We start from the raw sequence: 27,763 nt of genomic DNA on the forward strand, positions 1-27,763 counted from the left end.
ATTTATTCATCTGGAAACAGGAAAAATATGGTTTCACCAACAAATGCCATTCTAACAGGTTTAGCTGTTGCTGATATGCTGGTTATGGTTGATTATATACCATTTTCAATTCACAATCATATACGCCATGAGCAACCGCCAACTGAATTGTATTCCTATCCGTGGACAGTTTTTACATTTTTTCATGCTCATTTTAGCGTTGTTTTTCATTCTATATCAACATGGTTAACCATTCTTCTAGCAGTTTGGAGGCTTTTATCCGTCAGGTGAGACTTTCCAAATGATATAAACCTTCATCTCGATACAAAACAAAACAAATAGTGTCCATTGTGTTCCATGTTTATCAATGTCTGGTAATTCTGGAATCAGTTCAATTCAGCAAAATCCAACAAACTGGTTTTCCCAAAATAATCACAAATTGACAATTATCTTTTTTTGCTTTCTTGGAAGATTTATCATTAGTGTGAAAAGTAAACATCATTATCATCTTTATTAATACCATTAATTTTATGATTCACAATTTACCATTCCAATATAACACCATTTCGTCTAAAAACAGACAGATAAACCATGCGTAGGATAACATGAAATAAGGTTGAAAAGACTACAACAAATAGAAACAAATAGGAAAAGAGAAAAGAATTAAAATAAACAATTAGTCTTATTACAATATGTTAGATAATGTAAAGAGAATGAAAAAAAGCAATGAAAATATCTGAAGCATATACAATTAATGAAAAACTTACCCTTTTTTTGTGTACAAATTATATTTTCTCTTAAACAAATTGAAAGGTTTAACTGATTATGTTAGACATTAATATATGAGTTAAGCCTGGCAAAGTTTTTTTAAACATGTTTGGTTACGACGAAATAGATTTGTGTATCAGGACATTAGAGTTGAGTATTAAGATGTAATGGACCAAACTATTACCAGAAACGATAAAATAAGACAACAATTGAGGAACATTCAAAGGCCATTTTGGTTTGACAGAAAAGACCAACAAACTGAGCAGCAAAAATATCACCAAATGTAATATCTAAAAAAGAGAAATCAATAAAAGAATTACTAAAATATTAAAATATTATTGAACTCAGTTAAATGTTTAAAAGATTTACCTTTTAATATGAAACATTTCTTTTCTCATTTCTCTTATATATTTGTGATTTTCCTCCTGGTCTGGTCCATAATTTGCAACATTGGTCAATGGCTTAATGGAACAGTTATCCAACACGAAGCAGAACTTGGTTTACAATGAGAAGCGCTATTATCTCCATCATTTCTATCTACTTGATAGTTCCAATATTTTGTATCCCAATGTACCTTTCCTTCACCATTTCACCCGTCGAAGATACAATTGGTATTTATTATCGGGTAAGTCGGAGTTAATTGTGGTTTGATTCCAGGATTGCATCCAAAAATTGAATCTTTGAGTCAATCCGTGGAAACTGAGGAATTGCATTTGCATAGAAACTTAATCCAGCCATTCAATTTGATTAGATAATTCGCTTCAATCCAGTCATTTTAGTCTACTTTTCCAGGTTCTGAAAATTTGTTGAAAATCAATCAAGGAAATTGATTTAAGGTTAGCATATTTCAATCGATAGATGAAAACAGGTGGTTGTCATAACGTCAAATGCCTTGAAGAGCATTGAAAGTGATCCTTAAATTGAAATCCTTGACTTGTGAATTACCATTTGTAGTAAAAGGCAATTAATAAAGAGATGAATGGAAAGGGATTGACATCTTTCAGCCTGAAAAGATACAGAAGAAAAATTTACAGATTAATAAGCTGTAACGTAAATTGATTCATATAGATTGAGTATAACTGAGATTTCCCGTTATTTAATTATTCCATCAGAACATAATAACCAGAATTTTAACATTGAATTTCTATAGAAAGGACTTTTTCAATTTTCTTGCAGTTTGAATAAAATCCTATTGAAAACTTTTGAAAGTTTTTTGAACTTTCAATCAGAATAATTAAATAACGATAATGATTTGAATTTTACTGATTGTATGAACTTCAAGCTCTCGGTTGATGTCAATTTTTTCAAATATTTATTGTTGATCATTCACAATCAACAATTCAATTTGAGAGGATTGATTTTACTGTTGAGTGAAGTCCCTTCTCCGCTATTTTTTGGTGCTGAAGATGAAATTTTCCAATCTATTTTGTTATCATCTCTGGCCAATAACTCTAATTCAATGCTCTGCCTGGTTTCGATCCGTTACTTTAAGCAAACTTTTTTTCATTCTGGCATAGAATTTGATAATTTTAATGAAAATTAAAATCAATGAAGATCGAGTAATGCAAAAGACTCTCAAGGAAAACAAGGATTGAACTCAAAAACAATAAGACACAGTTAACAGAGGGTTGAGCAAATAATACCTGCATAATCATGAAAGCAAACTGATAGAAATGGCAGAGAGATGAAAATTTTGTTATTCACAAAGAATTGAATGAATAAGAATGAAAATATTTCAAGCAACAAGTTTACAGAATTATTAACGGAATAGTGAAAAAGCAAATAAACAAAATAGCAACTTACATGCACATGTAATAAGTTGCCAAAAAAGAAACCAAAATTGGAAAATGAATTCTCTTTTCTGTTTTCCTTTATCTTGTTTTGTTACCATTATTTATCATCATTATCTGAACCTTCCATGGCCATTATAGAGATTCGGGATAAAAATGTTGACGATATGAAGAAAAAAACAGTCACTCTCAGGGAATAACAGATCAAGTTGAATGCCATTGAAGGAAACCTGGAATAGGACAAAAGATGCATAGAGTTAGTACAATGAATAAATAAGTGAGTTTAATTGATGAAAGCGGAGAAAGGAAGACAAACAAAAGAGGATTAAAAATAAAGACAATCAAATTATAGTTGGTTTAACAAGCATACAACTTAAAAAATTAAGCCAATTAGTTAAATCTTGAGTTAAGTAAGTGTAGAGTTTGGTTGATGATGTTGATGCTGAGAAAAGATTACATTTACTCTTACTCAAGCTTCAGTTGAATTAAATCAAGTTTTGAGTTAATTTACATTTACACTTGGAGTAATCACAATGTGCATAATATCAGTAAATCTAATTAAGGTAACAACATGTTTAAAGGTCAATTAAAAGGTCAATACATTTTGATTCAGCAAGAACAATGTATCAATTAGTGGAAGGGAAAGTCATTAACCAAAACAGCTTTGTTTACTACGTTAACAAACATAATCTCATTGAAAGTTATCAATAAACAAACTTGTTAGGTAAAGTTAATTAATCCAGTAGTTAAAAAGCAAATATACTCATGATAAATACCTTCATAAAAAGATAATCCAAATGGTTGAATCTGAACATTCATTAGTAGATATGAACATTTATAATGAAATTAAAAAAATTGAATCAAACAAAATAACGATTTTTCCTTTGTTTACCGTTTTTTTTGGTAAGCGCCATCTTTGAAGGGAAAATCAAAGCATAGTGAGGAATCAGTCGATACTTTTTTTCTCGGTTCATGTGAAACTCTTAAATTTTGTTAAATTATTGAAATTGTTTTTAAATTTTTTATCAAGTTTAGTTTGTAAATCTCATCTATAACTATTTCTTCGTCACTTTCACAGCAGCTTTCATTTCTTCACACCATTGATACCTGCCAAAGTTAAGGGTTAATTCTGTGTATCTCAAGAGGCTTTAAAATAAAACTAAATTTCCTTTCCTTCTTTTTGGTTAAACGAGTGGAAGGAAAAAATCTTAAAGATGAAAAAGATCTTTAAGTATTGAAATCCTGGTAACTCTGCTCCTCCAATTAATTCATTGCTAAGAACCTTTGATTCTCATCATTAGTTGATTGTATTATATGGATTCAACTTGGTAGACTCTTGAGAAGGAACACAATTTCCATGGCCTCAAAGCTTCATTTATGTGCTTCTCTTCCCGCTGCTTCTCTTGACAATTCACTTTTTTCCACCTCCTCTTATCATGATATAATTCCTCATGGCTCTAGTTATTCAGTGATACGAGAAAAAAAATAACTATAAACTTTTTTTAAAAGGAATCTCCTTCAAGAGCTTTCTTGTATTTTTATTCAATATCCTTAAGGTTGTCAAAGTTTTTGTCTCAGTGAACAAGTAAAATGAAAGAAATGAGTTAAATTATAAAATGAAAAGAAATATATTTTCACATTTAATCTATAGACTTCTATTTACTTTGTAACAATTTAAAACCATAATTTGTATACGCTATCTTACTTTAATAGTAATTTGGTGTTTTTGTTTCTCCTTTGGTTCAAATCTAAGTTCATAATCATGCTTTAAGTTCAACTTTATGCTTGACTAATTGGTTTTGTCTTTATTTATTTATTTACATTTACAGATCGATTGGAGCGAGTTATCCCTTAAAAACGACAAGTTCCTGAAGAATCTGAACTTTTGGGTTTTCAGCGTAGGAACAAAATTAGTGCCTTGTATTTTGTTAACTTATTTTAGCCTGGCAATAATTAAAATCCTGATTGAGGCAGATAAACGTAAAGCTCGTCTTCGCTCTTCATACAACAATAATTCAAAGCCTGATCTATTGACACCAACAGCCACTGGAACTGGAACAACAATCAATGATAATACCAATGATAGTAGACGTTGGAGTTGTTCACCTGCCTGTGATCCAGCAAGCACAATTAACGAAGCAACAAATAAGATTGAATTATGCCAATCAAAAAAGATGAACAATAAAAGTAAACGAGGTTCAGCAAGCACAGGATCCCAGCTAGATAATAATAACCTAACCAATTCGTCACAACAACAACATCTTCTCCATCCAGATTATCCTCATAATAATCCATCACCTCAACATCAACACCACCACCACAGTCACCACCATAACCATCATCATGAGTCCAGTCAAGCCCATGATAGGACTACCCGTCTATTGCTTGCTGTATTATTGATTTTCCTTCTCACTGAGCTACCCGGAGGAATATTAATTGTTTTAAGTGTCTTCCTTGGCGAGAATTTCTTCCAAACAGTTTATTCACCATTAGGTGATCTACTTGACATACTTGCTTTAATCAACAGTGCCATCAATTTTATTCTCTATTGTACAATGTCAAGACAATTTAGGATAACATTTAGGAAAATATTTTGCCAAATTGGTGACAATGAAGAAACCGATATTCTTGCTTCACGTCACAATGTAATTGTAAACAAATCAGCAAATCATGTTATTTACAGAAATGGTAAAAGTGAGGTTACCTTTGTCTAGTCCCATTATTATTAATCTTTGTTGATGCTAATTTATGTTTCCAATCAATATTTATAATTTTAGCTTCATTGCTTCATTTTTTTCCTTTAATTCTTTTTCGCTTTGCGTCAATCATTATGTTTATTTATGAATAATACATAAAAGATTGACAGATATTTTTCAGTTATTCAGTTACTTAAGATGGAATGTAATTATCTTCCTGTGATGGTATCAATCAATGATTGTTCTGACAAAGTAATCATTTTAAATGCTGATTTTATTATTTGCTTATTGATCGACTATTATCTTGCTTGATTTTTAATTACTATTTTTAGCCACTATTTAAGTCAATCACACTTTATGCCTGAAAAAAAGATGATCATTTAAAAGTGATGATTGTTCAACCTAAGAGCTTAAATCTGTTATATAAATTGTTGAATAATGGAATAATGAAAAAAATGTAAATTATGAATCTGCAAACAAAGTTTCCTCTTTTCTCTAGCGGTTTAAGGTTAAGAGAAAAGGATTTAATCGCGCAATTTTATCAATAAAGCTACGAATTACGAAAGTATGGATAGATGACCTCGATGGATTGGTCGCCGAATTGAAATTTATTATTGATTGGTACAATAAACACTGTCCATTGTAAATGACTGATTTATGATTACTAAACAAGCTTGGTACATATTTTTATAAACACTCTGTAAACACGAAAAAATAACACAAAAAGTCTATAAAAAATTAAAAAATCTGTAAAATGCAATGTTTTTTTCTTCTACAACGCAATTGTGTACATTGTGTGAATTCAATATATGATAATTGATAAATGTTGAGCTAATAATTTTGAAAAATTGCTTCATTCACCGTCTAAGCGGTATGCTGTTAATACGCGATATTCATATTTGATTCCGGGCTCTCCTGGTTGGCGTTGAATAACCCATTTTAAAAATGGCCTATTATCTTGTTCTTTTGATCCACTTGCTTCATCATTATCTATTGATGGGCAGACATAGTCGAGAAAATCAAATATTTTGTTTGCTTCTTCAATACTGTTCAAAACTGATATCACTCTGACACCCAACAAACATCTGAAATCCAGTTTTGTCAATGAAACGGCAATTTCATAGCTTTCGGTATCTTTTAAACTCAGATTTATCCAAAATGTAGCCACCAGTTGGCTCTTTTCATTTTTATAACGGCAATCTGGACATGGAAATGAAGTTTGAAGTTCTGAAGATGCTTTAATTTTGTTGATAGCTTCGGTAGAAGCCGATTCTTTATAATTACAATTGGGACACACTAGTTTAATGAAATCGATGACCTTTCTTGATGATGGTAGATATCTTTTTACTTTTGCTTTAACACAATATCTTTCATCGCTATCAAAAGCTAGATATTCTTTAATTCCAAATAGTCCTTCAGGATTTTTAAATTGTACACACGCTGGAAATTTCACGGGACATGAAAGCTTCATTCTTTTAGACGGTAAAGGCTTTGAATGGTCAGAGTCGTCAGAGGTAGAATGAGTTGAGGGATCATGATCATTTAAAAAAGACGATCCAATATCGGAGATTTCACAAAGGCTGATCGCGGGATCAGCATCACTCACGATCTGAGTAGAATGAGAAGGACTGATTGATGAACATGATTCTTGTATCTTTTCAATAACAGTAGTTAATTTAGGCTGAACATTTGGCGTATTAGATTGTACATTCGACTGTGTACTAGACTGGGCAACTGGCTTTGCTATAGTTTGTACATTAGAATGCGTATTAGAATGGACATTTGGCTGTGTATTAGATTGGGCATTTATCCGCGAAATAGATTGAGTGTTTGACTGTGTATTAAACTGAACATTGGCCTGGGTATTAGATTGAGTTTTGGGCTGAGTATTTGGAACGTTTATCGGGTTATTTGAGGCAACAGGATGTGATATATTCAATCTTTCTTGAAAACTGACTCCAAGGATACTGTTCGAGTTAACATTTCTGATTCTTTTTCCGTAATGGGTACCACCTCTTAAATGAAGTTCATAAAAACCAGACTGAATCTTTGCTTCGGCTATTTGTAAATTAAAAATTGCAATAAAAGATCCTCTTTCCAATTTTCTAGCCTTTTCAGCATGACGATCCCACGCAGTTATACAAACTAACTGGTCCATAGGGATACCATCGTAGTGTTCACAATTTGGAGAGAACCAGTTGTATTTTAGAAATGGTTTAGTCCCATCAGCAACAATCAAAATGACTCTGTGGCTTGCAATATCCTTGATGTCAATTACTTTACAGACCATGTCAACCCAACCTGGCATACTAATATTTTCCAATGAAACCTCCAAAATTTTTCCAGCTAACCAGCTTTCAAGCTCGATAACACGAGTGAAATCGGATTGTTCAATAGTAGGCTCTTTGGCTTCAAAACGAACTTTGTATGATTCTGCATCTTTGTCTTTAAACGAAGAAAATAATAATATATCGCCACTTTTAATACACCTATACACTTGATTTCCAGTTGTCATAAGACGATGGATCCTGATAATGTTTCCAGGCTTGATGTGAGGGAAAATTTCATCGAAAGTTGTCGAAAAATTGACTTTTATTGCATCATAAGTTTCATCGCGGATGTAAACTCCTTGTTCGTGATATTTACGGATTACTCCATAAATGTTGTTAAACTTGCTGTTAGAAGTCAAAACAGCTTTCAGAGGAGTATACGTATATTTAGCCATCAAAACAATTCTTTTGATTTGCACCTATGTGAAAACAGACGAAGATTGACACATTAGACAACTTCATAAGACGATTTACATGAGATTAAAATAAGAATATCAACAGATTTTCCCGCTTTTACGGTTACAGCTGCGACTCAACCTAAATAGCGCGTAAAATAAATGTGTTATATAGTCTTTTGTAACATTAAGCTTATATAATCGAAAGTTTCGATTAAAAATGCTTCAAAATCTTAATTGGTCTACTTATTGAGATCATGGATTATCCTAACAAGTTCTAATCATGAAAATATAACAAAATATTTAATCTGCATATCTGTATATCGGAGACAACAATTCAAGTGTCAAGAGTTGGATCGTAGAGTGTGTTTATAGAAGTATCCTTAGTAGTAGGGGCTTAAAATTGAAGATATTAATAGTTAGTTTAGTCAGCATTCGATAAGATAGAAAAAATAAATTAACTTACCTCTTTAGAGATCAGTAATTGGTAAACAAACAATTAAAATTTTTAAGCAAAGTGAAACTGTAAAGAGACAATAACAAAACAAGATACATTAAACACGGAATTAAACTTAAAAGCTCGAAACTTTGACTCTTTTTCTGTCATGAGTTGATAACTTCTCGGATGGAATAGCTAATTGAAGCAAACAATCAAGTAAGTTTAATTAAGCTATCACAATCTTTAGTAAACAGCTAAAACAGAAATGATGAAACTTTAGTCTATTTGAAGCCAATAGATGGCACAGTTAAATATTTACGCCATCTTGTGGTTATTTGAGTTATTTGTAAGCATTAATTCTCTGGTTTTATCGTCTTTTTCAATAAATTCATCTAGTTTTAAATTAAGACATTTATAATTTGTGATTTCCTTATTAATATCATCATGGTTAAAAAACAAACACCTAGTGACTTCCTAAAGCAAATTACTGGCCGACCGGTGGTTGTCAAGTTGAACAGTGATGCTGATTACAGAGGAGTTTTGGCTAGTCTCGATGGTTATATGAATATTGCATTGGAGCAAACTGAGGAATATGTCAACGGTCAATTAAAAAACAAGTATGGCGATGCTTTCATCAGAGGCAACAATGTATTTTACATCAGTACAAGTAAACGAAAGTGAAGAGCCGATATTAAATTCCATAAAAAGATTCTGCAAACTAAATGCTCTTGGATCTTTTGTAAGCAGTCTATTGCTTTTCTCTCTTTCCATCTAATCTCACCATTTGTCTTTGTATAAGAAATTAACCCAATGTTTATTAATAAACTAATGTCATTCTAATCAACAATTCTATCTCAATTTTCGCTTAAACTTTATTGTGATACATTCAGCTGCTACCATCAGATTTGATGAACAATTAAGACGACCCATTAAAGTCAATGTAGATGGAACCAATCGCGTTTTACAGTTGTGCCATAAACTCAAAATCTTGAGACTTTGGTTGATGTACGATGTTGATCAACAGCATACTGTAATGTTGATAAAAAACGCATCCAACAGAAAGTCTATTTAGAGCTTGTTGCTGTTTAAAAAGTGATGGAAATTTCCAAGTAAGAATAATTTCAATAATTGGTAACAATCAATTAGAGAGACACAGCAAAACAATGATATGAAACTAGATGGGTGAATGATGACACACTAGAGATGATCGCTGATCAACTTTACAATGGTCGACCTAGCAGTTATCATTATACCAAGGCTTTAGCTGAAAACTTATTGTATCAAGAAGGAAACAATATGTCTATTGCCATAGTTAGACCTTCCATTATTACTGCTTCATGGAAGGATCCTACTCCTGGTTGGATTGATAATTACAATGGTCCATCAGGATTCCTTGTATCTTCTGGTAAAGGTGTACTCCGGACGATGCATGTACATGGTGATAAAATTTGTGATATGATACCAGTGGATATTGTTGCCAACACTTTAATTACTTCGGCCTGGTTTGTGGCAAATAAAGCTGAAAAGGGAACCACTGTGATCAATTGTACATCAGGATCATTAAACCCGATCAATTGGGATACATTTCAAAACATTTCACATGGATTATTGATTAAGCATCCAAGCATACAACTTTTCCGATATCCTGGTGCTTCATTCCATTCAAATAGGATTGTCCATGAGTTTTTCCTTCTTCTTGAGCATTACATTCCCGCCTTCGTTGTAGACCTTTTATTCAAATTGACCGGACACAAGCCAATGTATGTTATTGTCCTAAAATTATCCATTATCCTAATTCCAGCCGTTCAACTATAAACTCAAATCTTATTTAAATTTACTTTTCTTTTCCATTTATAGTTTAAATCAAGTTTACCAAAAAGTGCATCGAGCCATGAATGCATTGGAATACTTTACCACAAACGAATGGACATTTAAGAATGAAAATTTCAAACAATTAATGCAATCTCTGGATCAGAAGGATTTAAAAAAATTCTACGTTCAAGATAATTGTAATTTCTTTCACGTAGCACCCTTACAAGCAAACCATCTGATCATGACTACTCGGCAATTCTCCTCCATGAGTTCATATTTTTCGCCACTGAAGCCTTCCTTTAAGCTCATGTAAAGACTTTCGTTCGAGTTGAGAGTTGATACTTTGTTAATTTTATAGGTTAATTATTTAAAACTGAGTCCATCAGTCGAATTGAGACAATTAAAAAGTTTCTCTGAAGAAAATCTCTAGGCACCAGATTTTTCACCAAACCTATTAGTCTACTTGAAAGACAAAGTTTTACCCATACTCCTAATACAACAATAAACCCTCAAACTAAACCAAAAAAGTTTTTCATCCAAATTTAATAGCTACAAATACGGACTCTGAATTCCCCTGCCTCCATTTACTTGAATTCCTCAGTTGCATGAATTTCTTTAAAGCTCTGATTATTTTTCATAGATGTAGTCAAATCATAGCTTAAATACTGTGTAAAAATTTTCCTTCGAACCCGTCAGTTAAGCCACAAACAAAAAGAAAGAGATTTTTGGTAGCGCCCTCTATTGGTTGGTTCATATAACCTATGAGAATCACTTCTGTAATTGTCAAAAGTTAAACCGTATGTTTCCAGAAGCGTCCTCAGTGATCGTGACTTAAAGTATAATTGATAGTTAATTTAGTCAGCAATCGATAAGATGGTTTAAATAAATTAACTTACCTTTTAGACATCAGTAATTGGTAAACAAAAATTCTCAAGCAAAGTGAAACTGTAAGGAGACAATAACGAAAATCCGTAAGATCCATTGAACACAGAGTTAAACTTTACCTTCAAAAATCGGACTCGTTTTCTGTCATGAGTTGATAACTTCTCGGATGAAATATCTAATACAAGCAAACAACAATCAAGTACAAAGTAAGTTTATTAAACAAAGCAATATTGCAAATAAGTCTATTGCCTTTCCCTCCTTCCATCTAATCTCACCATTTGTCTTTGAATCAAAAATTAACCCAATGTTTCTTAATCAACTATTATCCCAATTTTTGCTTAAATTTAAACGCAAACGCCATCTATAGACTTTCTTGCTCAATTTTACTCAGCACCCTTTACTGTCAGTTCCGTCAAACTCGCGCAGCGAACAGAAAAACAACTTTTTACTTGTTTTTGATCGTATTTATCTAAAAATAGTGAGTCCCGCTTTGACCTCAATATCACAATTTTATAAATAAATGTTGGTTTCACGGATAAGCGTCAGAACCTGTTCCTTAATTTGAGTTACCGAGTATTTACTTTCATACAACTTGTATCTTTCTCACTCTGCATTTATTTCGCACTTTCTCCCTTTCTCTGACTCTCTCATATGCAATTCTCTCTCTATTTTCCTAACGTTCTCTTTCATATTCTATTTAGTTTTCGATTGTGTCTACCAATTTTACTTTTAATCGACTATTGGTTAACAAGTTGAAGTAATTTTGTATCCAATTTTATCTAGCAGTGTCTTTTGTTCAAGTTTACGCCTCAACCAATTTCTTCCACCCATTCTTTGAGAAATCATTTCTCGCTTCATCACAACCCCACTCACTTTTTTCATGTTTTTAAATCATTCTCTTCTAATTGTCATATTGAAGGATTAACCATGAGCCAAACAATCGAGGATTTTTACAACGATCAATCTGTTTTAGTGACCGGTGCCACTGGATTCCTGGGGAAAGTGTTAATTGAAAAGTTACTGAGGGAATGTCCATCCATAAGAACAATCTATGTCCTGTTGAGACCCAGAGGAGGACAGGATTCCCAATCTCGTTTACGTGAGCTTCTCGATTCAGAGATTTTTGCCACCATTAGGAGTAAAAATATTTCATCACTGAACAAAGTAAAGTCAGTTTCTGGTGACATAACTTCGGATCTGAATCTAATTCGTAATCCAAGTGAGGAAAGAGAAGTGATAGAAAATGTTTCTATTGTGATACACTCAGCTGCTACCATTAGATTTGATGAACCATTAAGGTGATTGAAGTTTCAATATATTCAATGTTTCATCATAGTCTTTTCTGATAATCGAACGGTCATCTAAATCATTCTCTTTTCTTTTATCTTAACAGACGAGCCATTAACATCAATGTAGATGGAACCAATCGTGTTTTACAGTTGTGCCATAAACTCAAAAATCTTAAGGTATGCTTGAAATCATCATCATGGTACTGATTGCTGATGGCAGGAATGAAGTGAAATGAGCAATTTTACTGTTTACCGATAACACCAATTTACATTTAAACTTTATATAAGTTATACTCTATCAATCAGCCGTGATCTACTCAGCCTGTTCACACAAAAATTTCAAATCGCTCAATCTCGAATCTACCTTTCGCCTGTTGCCAATATTACCAATCAGATAAGATTTTCACTTCTTGTCTCGTTTTAAATTTAAAAGCGTTATTTTGCAAGGCAATAGTTCAATTTGGGAATATGTTTAATCCCAGTTCACGATATCTGTGAGAGACGCTTAAGTCGATGTTTGAAGGATTAAATGTTTACAAATCCAACAAGTCAGGTGAAAATTCAGCTGACCATTTTCAGTTTGAGTTTTTCATTTCAAAAGCATTTTTATTTAATGTGAAGACCGATCCAATTAGAGGTCTCGTGTAGTTTGGACATTAAATTTTCCATTCAAACTTAATCTTTTCGACTTTAGCTCATGAGTTTAACATGAACTGGGAAAGAACCTAAAAAGGGAATGGAAAGTCAATTGAAAGAAAATGATTAGCAACTAATTTTCTTAGAGATTTATTTTTACCCTTTGCTTTTACTCGTTTGAATCTCCATTCCATCGGCTTCGAATAACCAGTTTTGACTTAATTCGTCTTTCTTCTTGAAAAATGCCAATGGCTCCTACCAAGTTCATGTGGGATCATTGAAATATCTTTATTTCTTACTCTAACAATTTTTCTCTGAGCTTGATAACTGATAATCTGGATAGCCATCATTCAACCAAATAATGATTTGATCTGATTTAAAAACCAGATTAACCTAGTCTGATCTCTCTATCAAACCGCCTAAATCAGTGTTTTCCCAATTTTCCGGATTAAAGTGCAATTGATTTTCTTTCAAATTTTACCAACTTACATTAGGCCAGTAAACATTGGGCCATTAACAAGAAAACTGGTTTTAGTTGGACAAATTTCTTGTTCCCAATATTCCTAATTTACTTCTTATCAGTCCCATCTTTTTCCCTGAATTACTTCCAATTTAAATCGACTAATCTCTTTTTTCATTTTTCATAGGCTTTGGTTCATGTATCAACAGCATACTGTAACGTTGTTAAACAAGGAATCCAAGAGAAAGTCTATTTAGAACCTGTTGCTGTTCAAAAAGTGATTGAAATTTCCAAGTAAGAATAATTTCAATAATTGTTAACAATCAATAAGAGACAACAAAACAATGAAATCTTTCGTCATCGATAAACAACAATTGAACAATCACTTTCAATGCCTACATGATTCCTCTAAATCATAGCTCACAATTGGTTTCGTTTATTTAAACCATAATTAAGGTTCTAATCCATCAATTACTCTTGATAATGTTTTTTTCCTTGCGATTCCAATTTTCCTTGTTAGCTTTTCTTCTGTTTCATGACATTCGTCTATTTATTTCCAATATAAACGGTCATCGATTAGAGGAAAACCTTCAACTTGGAATACTGATTTTCAGTATTTCCAAAATTTTCTGTCCACTAGTTATCTTACCATCATTCATCATGTTCATTGCTCACTCCAGCAGCTTCACCACCGTCATCATTTAAAATGTTACAAATTTTATTTAGAATAATTTTATCTTCATTATTTCATTATCAGGCCTATTATTTCCTCAATTTGTGCTACTGTCCTTCACACATGATGAAACCTCAAAATACTCAATTTAAGAAATTTTTTGTTTTTTTCCTTCTTCGTTCAGTAATCACACAAAAATATGTTTTTTTTGTCAATCACTCAAACACATTTAATTAAATTAAAGTAGCACAGCAAGTAAAAAAAGAAACGTAAGAATATCTTTCAACCTTGGTTAGGAAAACTTTTTTCATGGTTATTCATCAATATATCATGTTTTTTTTCGCTATTCCAATCATTGATGTAAAAAATTAATTTACAATGCAAATCACAATTTTTAATGGTTTGCATTGCCAATCAAATTAACCTTTATTTCTGACAATTTGCTTCTTTATGGCGATGAGTTCTGCATGATCCAATACATTATTGAGCATCTTTTTGCCTCAAAATCTGAAAGCACTGAGATCAAGCTTATCAAAAATTTTGAAAAATTATAACTTCCAAACTAATTTGGCCATTTAACAAATGCAATCTTGATTTTTTTATTCAATGGATTTCATTGGCTTTGTTTTTTCGCCTAATGTTAATTCATAACACTAATAAGATTCAAACTGTGATTTTCTCATTATTCTGAATGTAATATTATCCTTGATTTTTTGACTAATTTCATTCTTTTTTACTTTATATTTAGATGGATGAATGATGACACACTAGAGATGATCGCTGATCAACTTTACAACGGTCGACCTAGCAGTTATCATTATACCAAGGCTTTAGCTGAGAACTTATTGTATCAAGAAGGAAACAATATGTCTATTGCCATAGTTAGACCTTCCATTATTACCGCATCATGGAAGGATCCTACTCCTGGTTGGATTGATAATTACAATGGTCCATCAGGATTCCTTGTATCTTCTGGTAAAGGTGTACTCCGGACGATGCATGTACATGGTGATAAAATTTGTGATATGATACCAGTGGATATTGTTGCCAACACTTTAATTACTTCGGCCTGGTTTGTGGCAAATAAAGCTGAAAAGGGAACCACTGTGATCAATTGTACATCAGGATCATTAAACCCGATCAATTGGGATACATTTCAAAACATTTCACATGGATTATTGATAAAGCATCCAAGCATACAACTTTTCCGATATCCTGGTGCTTCATTCCATTCAAATAGGATTGTCCATGAGTTTTTCCTTCTTCTTGAGCATTACATTCCCGCCTTCGTTGTAGACCTTTTATTCAAATTGACCGGACACAAGCCAATGTATGTTATTGTCCTAAAATTATCCATTATCCTAATTCTAGTCGTTCAACTATAAACACAAATCTTATTTAAATTTTACTTTTCTTTTCCATTTACAGTTTAAATCAAGTTTACCAAAAAGTGCATCGAGCCATGAATGCATTGGAATACTTTACCACAAACGAATGGACATTTAAGAATGAAAATTTCAAACAATTAATGCAATCACTGAATCAGAAGGATTTTGAAAAATTTTCTATTGACGTTCAGTCCATTAATTGGTGTGACTATATTGAAAATTATGTTCTTGGAGTAAGGAAATACCTTCTTAAAGAGGAACCGCGAACGTTACCTAAGGCAAGAGCAAACCTCAAAAGGTAAGATAAACACAATATTATGGCCAAATATTATAAAAGTAACCACTATAATAACGCAATAAAAAGCTGGTGAGAATTTTTTTCCCTTTTCTTCCATTCTTTCTATCATTGAAAAATAATACTAATTTTTAAGGTTGGAAGCTGCAGAGAATAGAAATTGAATTATCTGATAATAAGGTTAACCTCGAAACTTGCAGCTCCTAACCATTAATAACAACTCGACATAAGAAAGTTCATATTAGATGTTAACAATCACGCTAATTGACAACGAATTGATGATAATCACCATAATCATGTAAAGAATTTTTTTACCTAAAGTACAAAGTTATTCTAAGGTTACAATGCTACAATGAAATGAGAAAGTAAACAGTGAAAAAAAACAAACATCTCATCTTACACTTTCTAAGCTTACCTGTCCACTAAATAAACTTTCTTTTTTTTCTATTTTCTCTTCTTTCACAGGCTTTACCTGATCACTCAAATGCTCAAACTTGGATTACTGGTTACCGTGACTTATCAATCACTCAACAAAAAATCATCTCTCCATCGTAGTCTTGAGATTGTCCGCAAGTTAAGCCTCAAATGGACTCCAGGATCAGTTTGATTAATTTGAATAGAGGGAAACCATTTAAAGATGTTTACGGTTAAATGTCAAGTTATCAAAAAAAGTGAAAACTAAATCAATGCCAATCAATTCGTTCTTTTGACGGAATCCATTCAATTTACGCCAAGCTTCATTACCATCAAATCGTCGATTGTATTTTAAAAGTCATTTATTTTATTAAATCATTTATTTCAACATTTTTACATCATCACAACACGCAAACAGTGAGAGAAGCAGAAAAAAAACCTTTTCTTGGTTGTTCCAATCAAAGAGTGGTTTTAATTAAAACACTGGTAAAGACAGGAGTGACGAGTCTCATTTTTCCTGCTATTTTCTTGAATCATCATGTAATTACCAGGCCATAAGCAAAGTCCTTGGAAAAGACGCACAATTAACAAGCAAATCATATAATTTCCAAGACGAACAAAAGAAAATCTAAAGAATCGAATCCATATTCACCAAAATTTAGCCCGATAATTATCGCAATGCCTTCAGGGATTCAATTTTTCGCAATGTTTTACAACTATTTAGATCTAATATTTAAATTTCCCTGCAATTTACGGCAATGGGAATTTTAACTACAATCATTGTCCTTCATTCATTACCTCAACTCTAATTTTGAATTTTATTTTATTTTAACACTTTTCTTCAATCTTCCATTTCTTCATTGTTTCCTCTGTTCATCATCATTCTCATGCTTTTCCCATCTTCATCCTGAATCTTTTCTTAAATCTTTTAAAAATGTTATTCCATCTTCTGTCTTACCTCTCCTGAAAGTCAAATTAAATTGTTAAAAACCTAACAAATTAGGTTTTGATAACGTTTCAAGAATGTTTGGTATTTACCATTTCATTAATCTAAAGCTTGTCATGTTAACTCATTTAATCCATGATTTATGTTATTAAGTTATTTTGCATTGCAATCCAAATTGTTTCCTAAAGCCTTTAATCATTTATTATAACTAATTGTATTGTCATTGTTTCGCTTGGTTAATCTTGTTTCTTAATCAAGTTACAATGAAAGTTAATCCATATTGTGAGATTTGTCGGTTTGTTTATTCAACCATTTTTTGATGACAAAAAAACACAACAACAATAACAACACTTGAAACAATTTATATACAAAAGATTAAAAGGCTTAATTGTAAAATAGTAATCACTTGATTAACTCACCAACCTTCAAGGTTAGATTACCTTGTAACACCATTAAATCTTTATTGAACTTTTACAAGGTAATCAAGTTAACTTTAAACAAATAAAATTAAGTCAACAATAATCTTCCAATTTATTAAACATTACATATAACATTACCTTGCAAATAACTGCAATTTAAATGATTTATTTCTGGACACAGTTTTTGTCATCTAATGTTGAATCAACTTGAGTTGTATTTGGAATACAGAATTAGATATTTTTAGCTTCATTAGTCAACATTTGTCTCATAAAATTAACTTGAATCATTTATTTCCATAGTTGGGGTCAACAACTATTAATATAACTCTAATCTTAATCACCACCTTCATTAGCATCTTTCAACTTTGTTAATCAGTCAACGTGTGATTGATTACTTGGAACTTGCCTTTTCCAACAATTGGTGAAAGTTAAAGCTGGAATCCCTGAGTTTAGGTAAAGATTAACCTTCATAAGGACGATTAAAAAACGCAAGTTGAATCAGTTAGCTAATAATTTAAGCAAAATAGTTAATTTCCATTCACTTTACATTTTACTTCCTAACAGACTAGATAAGCTACAATTAAACCGGTTTACTTAATTGTGTATACAAGTGAAAGTAAAGATACAATCAATTTGAGGATGGTAAAGATAGCTTTTTTTGCTGATAATTGAACAGATTAAATGGTTTACTACAATTGTAATAACATTTTTTGTTTTATTGGCAAATATTTTGAATATGTTACAATTATCGGTTAGATTATTAGATAACATTTATTACACTTCGTTATTGGTACATTTACTGCTATAATAGTTAGAAAGTTGCCACTAATCAGCGAAAGTAAATAGTAATCTGATAAACTTGAGGCAACTGGTATGCAATATTGCTTGAGAATTGCAAGTTGAACCTCAAGACATTAAACCTTCCAATTTTAATCACATTTGTCTTTTGATATCACATTGGCAAATATTCATAATTCACCAATCATAAGACATTGCACTGATTAAGTATTGATTAAGGACGTCTGTTGCATGTTAACTTAATAAAATTTCCTGTTGATGGTTCCATTGTAATCTTTGGTTCCATCACCAAATGAAGGTAAAGAGTCACCAAAAGCTCTGCTGGTAAAAACATGGTGAACATGATTAGATAATAGATGTAATTCAAATTATTCCGGAAGTTTTAATAACATAGATGGTTGACTGATAAGACTGGAAACTGTTACAATTGTTGTTGTAACACAATTTGGGCGAGCAGCCAATTAATTGATGGGTAACCTGAAACTGGTGAGTAAAGGCAAGTTAAAAATGAAAACTTCATTGATTCTTTTACGACTCTTTGACAATTCTAATTAAACACTCTTTTGACATTGTATAAGCTATTAACCAGGCTAGACACTAAAAATGGCACTGAACTGAATAAGATGAACAGTTGATCAGAATTTAAACACTAATCTGATCAGCAAAATCCCAATTTTAAAGCATAACAAAAGCTTAGTAATCGGTTAAACGGTTAAAGCCATTGTTTTTTACCATCGCCATCTGACGTTAATAACAGTTATATTGGAGATGGTCGTAAAGATGGCGCTAAGGGCTTCTTAAAGATCTTTGTGTAATATCTGTTAACAGATTGGTGTTATCGGGATAAATTGTAATTGTTATTGTTATAATTGTGTTCTTATTTTCCATGATTATCTTAAGCCATTTCGCCAACATTCCCATCTTCATCACCTCACCAACAGTTGAACATAACTCACCAAATTGGTTATGTGTGGTTCAATTGGTGTGAATAAGAAAGGAACCTCAAATACAAGCCATTTCTTATTTTTAGGCTCTTCTCCAAAAATGGTCCAACATTGGCCTTGACGAGTCTTCGTGTTCCTCCTACAAATCTTATTACGACAACCATTTCTCCAAGCTTTGAACACCAAGAGAATGATGAGTTGAGGAAGAAGATGAACGAAAAGAAGAAGAAAAAGAAGAAGGAGAAAAAAATAAATTCATTTGCAAGCAACATTTTGAACCTCAAAAAGCCTCCAATTCAATTAACATGGAAATTTTTCCTTCGCCATCCTTCCTCTCTCTCTTGCTCTCTACTTTTAAATTGTAATTTTTCAAGTTAAATTGCAATTGATATTAACACTAAAAAGTCCCAAAATATCTATCAACCGTATTACTTGTAAATGGGACCCCTTGAATGATTAGTTAATCAAAGATAGAGATACTTAAAGTCTCTTGTCAAGTTGCCTGTGACAATTGAAAGATGATATTTCCATTTTGCAAATGTTGTTCACGATAGTTATCATTACCATTTATAAATTATAAATCATAATTAGGCAAATATCGTCTAATTATTGAATAATAACCAATAGCAATTACAATGGAGGTTACAACCATAATCTCAATGTTAAATCACAAATCATATGGACCACTTGCATTTCCAAAAATAATACCAATAAGAGGTTTGGCGAATTTATCTTTCCCATTGAATGTCAACCATAATCAATCTTTCCATCGTCATTTAAGATCAATTTTAACGCTAGAAGAAAAAAAAGAAGCGTTCATCATTTCTTTGTGTCTAATTATAAAAAGATAATTAGTGTTGCTAATTTTAATTGCCATTGAAAAGCGACTATTTCGTCCAATTCAATGATCAATTGAAAAAAAGTAAAAAAGTTAACCAACATTCAATACAATGTCAAAGTCAAATGGAAAGTTAACCAAAGCTTGTAACCTTTCCGATCTGATAAACTCGCTAAGGTCAAGTTTACTCTTTATTATCGCAATCACATTGATTAATTGCCGTTAATTATGTTTCTTTAAAGTATCCGAGCTTGATTGTCTTTCAATTTCACTTTTATGCGCCTTTTTTCATCAATTTACGCGTTTAAATTGTTTCACTGTATTGACTTTTTTAATCCATTAAATTTGATTGTTTCCAATTGATTCCAAAACAAGGTCAAGGGTAGCAAATGTGTTAATTATAAACATTTGATCTAATTAGTCCAAAGATTGATCTATTTGTTAACCTCAAAGGTCTGAACGACTTTCAAATGATTAAAATAGTGTCTGATTGAAGACAATTGATTCTAATGGAAACATAAAGTGATTAACAGACAAACTGAAGGTAAACCCAAAGCATAAATTGTTCATTCAAATGTTTCCAAGTTGACTAACAATGTTTCAATTGAAAGTGATAATCAATGAGACATTTGTTAATCAGTAAAAGTGCGACCAGAAAAGGCAATTGATGTTAATATGAAGTTGATGAAAATGTGATGAAAATGAATGAAGAGAGAAATGAAGAAAATGAAAGGAAAAAAAGAGGAAAAGCTGAGAGTAATGATGATGAGAAAGACTGAAGGTAAACATAGTTAGAGTGATACATTTACTCCCAGTGCGAGGTCAAAAGATGGACAGCGATAAGGCAAGTAAAAAGGCATCTGAAAAATGGGTCAATGATATCTTTAAAGAAATCAGGGGAAGAAAAGATGAGAAAAATGATAGAAGAAATATTCTGAAAAAAAGAGATGAAAATCTTCGCGGATTATGTTTGGCAAAATAAAAATGGATTCCTGAAGATGAGAGCGTAAAAGAGCCGGAATGTTGGTAGAGGAACCAAATTGAACCATTTCATTGCTCTCTTTGTAAGCATCCTCAATGCATTTATCATTGGACCTTTAAGATGAAGCAACAAAAGTCTTTGCATTCATCGATCTTCACATTTTCATCTTCATCCTCATCCAAATCATCCTCATCTTAATCTTCATCATCAAGTCGAACTAGCAACTTTTCTATTCTCTTCTGGATCGATATCGATGTTTTTTCCTTTTCTTGATAAACATTTTTCTTTCCCATCTTTTCACTGACAATTTTCATCTCATCTTTCATATCAGTAAAGCAATTTTTGGTTAACTTTTAATTGCAATTAATTGATTTCACTTTCATCAATTGTTATTCAAAATGTAACTTTAAATGTGCATCAAAGTGTGCCTTTAATTGTCCCGGTTACTTAAACTAATGGTAATATTGATTACTTTAATATGTTTTTGTTGAATAAGCTTGTGTTTTGATTAAATATTGGTAAACAATGCGATTAGCGATATTTAATCAAATGAGATTGTTTGATTAATGATTAAATAAACTGTCCTTCAAGGCCTACTTAAAACACTTAATTGATTGGAAAGATTAACTAGTAAAATCTAATTAAGTAAATAAACCTTTGATTATAAGCGTAACAATCAAGATTTGGTGATTTCGTTATTATTGTTTCAACGCAACTCATCAAAGATGATTGACTTTTGAAAAATATTGAAAATCGTAATTGTTAGTCAAAAAGGTAAATAAATAATTAATTGTAAAGTATTAATCAATTATAAATAATTGATCTTCTCTGTTGTGTCTCTGTAATGACAGGTGGAACAATTAATAAACTAAATTGTTTCTGGTTAATGGTAAATCAAAAAAGTAAACTTTCATAATTGCTTGAATAATAGTGTGATGACAATTGTAATCTTTAGTTTTTGTTAACCGCTAACCCTAATTAAATAATAACCTTAAAATAATGTTAATTGGTAAGGTTAAATTGTTAATATAATTTGATTTGGCTTACGGCTAGAAGGAAGTTTTAAATTACCTTGGAAAAGAGGTTAATAAAGCTTCCTGGTTCAAGGCTCTAAATCTGGTAACAACCAAATGTTTAACCAGAAAAACAAATGAATACAAAAATAGATTAACCAGTTTCTTTCAATTCCAATTGATTTTAATTCTCGCATTGATTGGTGATTATCTGAGGGCAAAAATTAGAAAAGATAATTAATAATTATCAATGAATTTCAATTTATTTTAATGACATGAATTGCCATAAAGCTGTCAAGCAATTTAAGCTAATACAGATTATTGAATAATTGTCTTCTGATTGTATGATTATTATTACCCAACAATTATTCCAATCATCTCCAAGGTTTGTTTCAATTTTCCCGTTTCATGATAATTCTGAAATGAAAAAATGTAGAGAGAAATTAAAATTAGTTTTCTACTAGATTTTGTAGCTAATTTCAAAATTAATTTCAGGTTGAATCAAATTACACTCAACACTTGAGTTTACTGTTTTTGCTTATGAATATTTCGTTAATCACAAGCATCAAAGCTTGATTACCTTGATTATTACGTGACTTTGATCACAGGAAAGAGTAAAACGAGTTTGATTAGAATCCATTCGTAAGCTTTGCCAGAAATCATAACCATAATCACTTGTCTAGTTTGCAATCAAAGCTAATTTTTCCCAATTTGACGCTGAAAAGGAAGAAGAAAAAGAGTAAAAAATTAAAAATATTTACAAATTGATCGTAATTGCTTTTGGTGTCATTAATGAATCAAATTTTGACATAATTCCAATGAAACTTGGAATGCAATTTATGCAGATACAACAACCTCAAAGTAAAGGATTAATCATGACTACAGTTGCTTTTGAAAACATTAAAAATATGCAAAAGTTGAACTTACGTTAAGCAATTTTCAAAATTGATACAATAATTGAACCTTCGAGCAACGTTTTTAAAGCGCTTATAGTGTCATCTAACGTGTGCTTATTTTATTAACTGCATGTCAATTAGCACGTCCAAGTGAATGATCAAAGTGAAATGCTGTCAGAAGGTAACAACAAGAAAACAGGTTGTAATTTTCAGGGCTTTCCATTTTCCATGCTGTCATAACTTGTATCCCAAAGATATGCCAATGTATATCTCATGTCTTTCCTATCTCTTTCTTGATTCAATCTTTATCGATCTTGATTTGTGTCGATAACAGGAATGGTTTTTCACCAATTTTTGACGATGTTTTCCCAGTGAAAACTAATGGACTTTCCTTCATCTTCCTGTGTAAAAACAGGACTAAAAAGCATGCAAAATGCATAGAAAATGAATTTCTGTCAATTGCAATTAATAAATTAATCGCTGCCATTTCCTATGCATAATTATTCTACCTTTAAAGGTTAAGTTTGCTATCCACTTGTAATGTGAATGAATTAGATGATGATTGTTATTATCTGCTGGAGAACGTTGTATTGGCAAAGAGAAGTATCTCAAGGGAATCATTATCTTCTTTTTTTCTTGAGAGGCTAATTGTAGACTCAAGATTATGTTTAATGTTTATATCCAATCATCATTTTCCCATCCTGATCATTGGTATGTCGTTATTGTTGCTCATCATCGTCATCATCAGCATCAGCATCAGCTTCTGGTGCTACCTTCGTTCACTGCTTTCTGCTGATTCAAGTGAACATATGAAGAGAGATGAAAATGAAATTAACATCTTCCAATGTTGGTGTTACTTGTCAATCAAATGTTAACCTCTAATTGGCCTCTAACAGCGTAAAGAGAGAGAGAGAAAGAGAGAAAGTTAGATCAAGATGAGCCTGAAAAAAAGGAAAACAGAAAAAGAAGATTAAAAAAATGTAAAAATATTGAATAGAAAAAGGTTTTTTTGCCAATTTTGAGGCGGGAAAATTAAAATGGAAAAATTATGCCTTTAAAAGTAATGTATGCAATTGTATGAAAAAATGGAGGCAAGGAGAAAGCAAAGAGATAAAAAATGAAGATGAGGAAGATAAGAGAGTTATAAACAAGGTCAGAGAAGACCCTCTCTTCTCGTCATGGGAGATTCACTTGGTTAGACTAAGACCATGATATAGACTCACATAACAGGGTAAAAAAAGAGGCAAAGGAGAAGGTTAAGCTTATTCAATGGTCTTTGTCTTTTCCTAAAAGGCAGATGGACCAAGTATCTATTTACCGATGTTTGACCTGGGGACATTATAAGGTCAAGTTTTGATGTAAAATGATGCGGATAAAGTCGACGACAACTTGAAATGAAAAGATGAAGAGAAAGTGGCCTCATCCAACAGTTTGCTCGGCAGAAATTGATTTTCCTCCTTCTTCTTTTTTTGGGATTCACCATGTTTTTAACGGATCACCTTTTCTCTCCCTTTCATCCTTGATGGACCAAAGTTGACCGTTATTTGATCTCCATTTGTTAATCATTTTGTATACACATAAACACATTATTATTGCCCTTCCGCCGTTTGTATGTTATTTTCCAGTTTGACTCCAATTTTTTCCAATGGCGATTGTAAATTCAAGTCCGTTTACCCTTCCTGTTGTGTCCCTTAGTCAAAAACAAAAGGTCAATTTGGACTTCCATTGTACAGTCTGGTAACCTAACAGATCAATATGTTTAAAAGGGAGAAAAGAGAAATACGGAAATAGGTAAATTGAATATTATTGTTGGCATTAAAAGCTGGGAAAAAACATATTTGGTAGCCTTTTGTTGTTAACTAAATAGAATGAACACGCGGTCAACATTAATAACTGTTGTATTGTCATTATTGTTATTACATTATTAAGATTAATAATAACAAAATATCAGCATAGACAAAACTGGTTCAAAATAGCAATCGCTAATTTTGTTTTATTTTGTTCCTTCCTCATTTCATTTCTCTTTTGGTGTCGTCAGAAGATAAATATTATTTTTCACTCGCTTCTTTCTCATCTCTTTCTTTTGCCTTTCTTCTCATCTTACAGTCACCTCACATAGACACTATTCAATCAAGCGAACCTCCTTTTATCAAACCTCTTATACAACGGTCAAGGCTTATTTTAACCATAAAACCCAATTATAACCACTAATCCATCAGGTAAAAAAAGCCAAAAATTACCTTTCCACCGGTTACTCTTCAACTTAAGCTTTTCTTTTCATCGTTCTTTCAATTTCCTAACCGACCTTTCTTAGAGATGAATGCAACACATGAAATACAAAAGTAAGAACAATTAATCACCTTGGAATACAATAAAATTGAACAAGACATAAACATTGGGAATAAAGAAAATGAAGAAAAGATAAAAATAAAATGATAAAATCAATAATTATTGAACAATAAAAAAATTAATCAAAATCCCAATTCAAAGTTACGGATAATTTCACCGCAAGAGGACACCAGTGAAGCTAAAAATGAGAAAAACTGTTCATTGATCAACGCCATCTATTGAAGCAATTGCTTTTTCTTGAGTAAAAAACTAAAGAAAAATTAAAATAAATTTTCAATCAGGTTTGATGAGAAAAGGCAACTTCAATAAAAATCAATAATAAACAAAATAAATCACCAAAGGGGCTTGAGAGGGAGGAGATAAAGTGCCTGAAACTGTTCTAATTGAAAATTATGATGAGAAAAAAGAAGAAAGTTGCTCTTAAGGAATCGCTAAAAATGTAAATAACAGAGTTGATAGTTTTGATTAAGAGTTAAAACAAATGAATTATAAGTGTAATTATTGGTTGAAACTGGTGAAACATTTATCTGGTTGAATTTTCAAGGAGAAATAAGCAAGAAGAAGATGATGATTCACATTGTAATAATTCATTTTGCTTTCACATTTATCATCATCTTCAATATTGACTTAAGATAGTTAACTTTATCCACCTTTTTGATTCCCATTTTTACCGGTCTTTAATATAATCATAAAGGTGCTCAAGTCCACTTCATTGATTGAATCATTATCATCATATTTCATCCTCTTCATCCTTAATCTTGCCTTTTGGCCTCTCTAACTCTCATCGTAATGTGATATTAAGTGTATGGTTTTCAAGTTAAAAAATGCGTCCAAAGTGTAAGCAAAAAAACAAAATGAATTACAATGAACATTAAAAAGCTCGTCTAAACATTACACATTTACAGAGGAAAGAAAATGATCCTAAAAAAAGGAATGAAAAGAGAGTGAAGAGGGATTCATCCATTTTCTCACCCACTTTTCATCATTTCCATCTTCACCCATTTCTCAAAATGAGCCCCAAAAACGACACTTGAAGTTTGAATAGAGCGGAAAAACTTGAACCATCTCAATGGCAAAACATGGCGAGATTGACATTTATTATCAAAATGATGAGAAGTGTGGAAATAATTTACGTGGAAAAGGCCTCCTGGTAAGCAACATTCAATGGGACAAAGTGACTCGTCTAGGTTGATCATTTGATGTCCCTCGGCCTTGCAACATTTACTTTACTGAGAAAACAAAAAATGAAATTTTTCTTGAGCAAAGCCTTCGATGTGCTTACACTTGATGCAGTGAAAGTGACTTATTTAGGTTGAAATTTTCGTGTCTTTCGGCTTCTACAAAGTCACTTAGGTGATGGGAAAATGGTTACAGCTATGATGATGATGATGATGAATGAACAAAAAACATTATGAATAAAAGTAATTGAATCCAAGGTTAGATGATATTTTTATGGCAAAAACAGTAAAGTTGATGAGATGATGATTATAATGATAAGTTTGTTGATAGAGGATGACTTTGTCTGTCTTCGTCTTCACAGTTGTTCACTTCCGTTTATCATCATCATCATCACTTTGTTAACCAATTCATCAAAATGTAACCAAAAAAAATATTTCACCAAACATTCATTTACCATTAAATACCAGTCCTTATTGGAAGGAAGAAGAAAACAAAAAAAAATTTCAAAAACAATAACTTTTCTCACCACTTCTCCCTGCGGCCTTTTTTTTAATCAAAACCATTTTTCATCAATAATATTGTTACTTTCATCATCATCCTCATTTTTCAGGTTCATTGGATTGATTGGCAGTTAACTCAATGTTAGTGAAATGTTCAATCTTCATCACTTTTTTTTCTTCTTCCTCATCTTTTTCACTCTTTTTTTTATCCACTCTTTTTACCTTGACCAACACATTCATTTAACGTTAATAGTTTTGTTTTTAATTATTTTGATGATTGTAATGATCATCATTGAATTATTAAATGATATTTATTATCAACTTGTTTTTCTGTCAATCCAAAGATACCAAATGTTGATAATTGAGAGGCTTAATTACTCATGATTTGTTCAGATAAAAACTGAGAAGTGAAAATGTAATTGCTCTCATAACTTTTCATGTTGTCAATCAACATTGATGATAATCATGATCTTCATGAGGGTTATGATGGAAACAAATTGTGAAAGTTTAATAAAAAGAGGTTCCAAAGTTGTCCATCTACAGTTGCTCTGAGAATGTTCATTTTGGAAATTCAATTTTTCCAAAATTAGATGAATACATGAACCAAAGGCTCTTATTTGCATAAATGGCTTTTACAATTAATTTTAATT

The 27,763-nt window shown here is 31.7% G+C and overlaps 5 protein-coding genes and 3 long non-coding RNA genes across 12 annotated transcripts in view; 4 read left to right on the forward strand and 4 right to left on the reverse strand.

The window, feature by feature from the left end:
- The window catches only part of LOC107370176 (G protein-coupled receptor dmsr-1), a 63,212-nt gene extending 57,899 nt beyond the window's left edge, over positions 1–5,313 (forward strand). For both annotated transcript variants that reach the window (XM_015938167.3, XM_015938169.3), the window contains exons 2-4: positions 21–266; positions 1,222–1,372; positions 4,367–5,313. In XM_015938167.3, coding sequence (XP_015793653.1) covers positions 21–266; positions 1,222–1,372; positions 4,367–5,251 — 1,282 coding nt within the window. In that variant the 3' untranslated portion in view covers positions 5,252–5,313. The remainder of the gene's footprint in view (positions 1–20; positions 267–1,221; positions 1,373–4,366) is intronic.
- Positions 260–3,443, reverse strand: LOC107370183 (uncharacterized). Its single transcript, XR_016198817.1, has 5 exons — positions 3,314–3,443; positions 2,551–2,767; positions 1,117–1,752; positions 747–1,037; positions 260–604 (listed from the first exon to the last, which is right to left on the reverse strand). It is a non-coding gene; the product is annotated as an uncharacterized LOC107370183 (long non-coding RNA).
- A 488-nt stretch (positions 5,314–5,801) lies between the features above and the next one.
- On the reverse strand, positions 5,802–11,317 carry LOC107370173 (uncharacterized). 2 transcript variants are annotated; one of them, XM_089267680.1, is made up of 4 exons: positions 11,214–11,317; positions 11,106–11,154; positions 8,425–8,481; positions 5,802–7,982 (listed from the first exon to the last, which is right to left on the reverse strand). In XM_089267680.1, the coding sequence occupies exon 4, from the start codon at positions 7,956–7,958 to the stop codon at positions 6,087–6,089; it is 1,872 nt and encodes a 623-aa protein (XP_089123806.1). In that variant the 5' UTR covers positions 7,959–7,982; positions 8,425–8,481; positions 11,106–11,154; positions 11,214–11,317; the 3' UTR covers positions 5,802–6,086. The 2 variants fall into 2 exon arrangements, with proteins under 2 accessions (XP_089123806.1, XP_089123804.1); XM_089267678.1 differs by lacking the exons at positions 11,106–11,154; positions 11,214–11,317 and having other exon boundaries at positions 8,425–8,662.
- Positions 8,760–9,244, forward strand: LOC149094630 (U6 snRNA-associated Sm-like protein LSm6). The gene has a single exon (XM_089267702.1). The coding sequence runs from the start codon at positions 8,842–8,844 to the stop codon at positions 9,076–9,078; it is 237 nt and encodes a 78-aa protein (XP_089123828.1). The 5' UTR covers positions 8,760–8,841; the 3' UTR covers positions 9,079–9,244.
- On the forward strand, positions 8,760–10,736 carry LOC107370156 (fatty acyl-CoA reductase 1-like). The gene is made up of 2 exons (XM_015938141.3): positions 8,760–10,157; positions 10,255–10,736. The coding sequence occupies exons 1-2, from the start codon at positions 9,601–9,603 to the stop codon at positions 10,520–10,522; spliced, it is 825 nt and encodes a 274-aa protein (XP_015793627.3). The 5' UTR covers positions 8,760–9,600; the 3' UTR covers positions 10,523–10,736.
- On the forward strand, positions 11,159–17,717 carry LOC107370174 (putative fatty acyl-CoA reductase CG5065). 3 transcript variants are annotated; one of them, XM_015938164.3, is made up of 7 exons: positions 11,159–11,300; positions 12,014–12,392; positions 12,488–12,560; positions 13,667–13,773; positions 14,901–15,482; positions 15,581–15,838; positions 16,301–17,717. In XM_015938164.3, exons 1-7 carry the CDS (start codon positions 11,261–11,263, stop codon positions 16,440–16,442), a joined length of 1,581 nt encoding a protein of 526 aa, XP_015793650.2. In that variant the 5' UTR covers positions 11,159–11,260; the 3' UTR covers positions 16,443–17,717. The 3 variants fall into 3 exon arrangements, with proteins under 3 accessions (XP_015793650.2, XP_015793652.1, XP_015793651.1); XM_015938166.3 differs by lacking the exon at positions 11,159–11,300 and adding an exon at positions 11,451–11,572; XM_015938165.3 differs by lacking the exon at positions 11,159–11,300 and adding an exon at positions 11,515–11,851.
- Positions 17,718–18,309: 592 nt separating this feature from the next.
- Positions 18,310–23,623, reverse strand: LOC107370210 (uncharacterized). The gene is made up of 6 exons (XR_003083664.2): positions 23,117–23,623; positions 22,770–22,906; positions 22,548–22,606; positions 22,248–22,400; positions 19,921–20,150; positions 18,310–19,529 (listed from the first exon to the last, which is right to left on the reverse strand). It is a non-coding gene; the product is annotated as an uncharacterized LOC107370210 (long non-coding RNA).
- A 249-nt stretch (positions 23,624–23,872) lies between these two features.
- LOC149094631 (uncharacterized) lies at positions 23,873–25,573 on the reverse strand. Its single transcript, XR_016198176.1, has 3 exons — positions 25,326–25,573; positions 24,404–24,827; positions 23,873–24,026 (listed from the first exon to the last, which is right to left on the reverse strand). It is a non-coding gene; the product is annotated as an uncharacterized LOC149094631 (long non-coding RNA).
- Between the last annotated feature and the right edge of the window lie 2,190 nt (positions 25,574–27,763).

Source organism: Tetranychus urticae, chromosome 1 (genome assembly GCF_039701765.1).
Source record: "Tetranychus urticae isolate SD_2017Ah chromosome 1, NJAU_TeUrti_SD_1.0, whole genome shotgun sequence".
NCBI classification, from domain to species: domain Eukaryota; kingdom Metazoa; phylum Arthropoda; class Arachnida; order Trombidiformes; family Tetranychidae; genus Tetranychus; species Tetranychus urticae.

Excerpts from the sequence above, each read along its gene's own strand:
- LOC107370173 (XM_089267680.1), bottom strand. The coding sequence starts at position 7,958 with ATGGCTAAATATACGTATACTCCTCTGAAAGCTGTTTTGACTTCTAAC.
- LOC149094630 (XM_089267702.1), top strand. The coding sequence starts at position 8,842 with ATGGTTAAAAAACAAACACCTAGTGACTTCCTAAAGCAAATTACTGGC.
- LOC107370156 (XM_015938141.3), top strand. The coding sequence starts at position 9,601 with ATGATCGCTGATCAACTTTACAATGGTCGACCTAGCAGTTATCATTAT. Across the intron at positions 10,158-10,254 it reads TTGACCGGACACAAGCCAAT|TTTAAATCAAGTTTACCAAA; the intron begins GTATGTTATTGT and ends TTCCATTTATAG.
- LOC107370174 (XM_015938164.3), top strand. The coding sequence starts at position 11,261 with ATGAAATATCTAATACAAGCAAACAACAATCAAGTACAAA. Across the intron at positions 11,301-12,013 it reads AAACAACAATCAAGTACAAA|GATTAACCATGAGCCAAACA; the intron begins GTAAGTTTATTA and ends GTCATATTGAAG. Across the intron at positions 13,774-14,900 it reads AAAGTGATTGAAATTTCCAA|ATGGATGAATGATGACACAC; the intron begins GTAAGAATAATT and ends CTTTATATTTAG.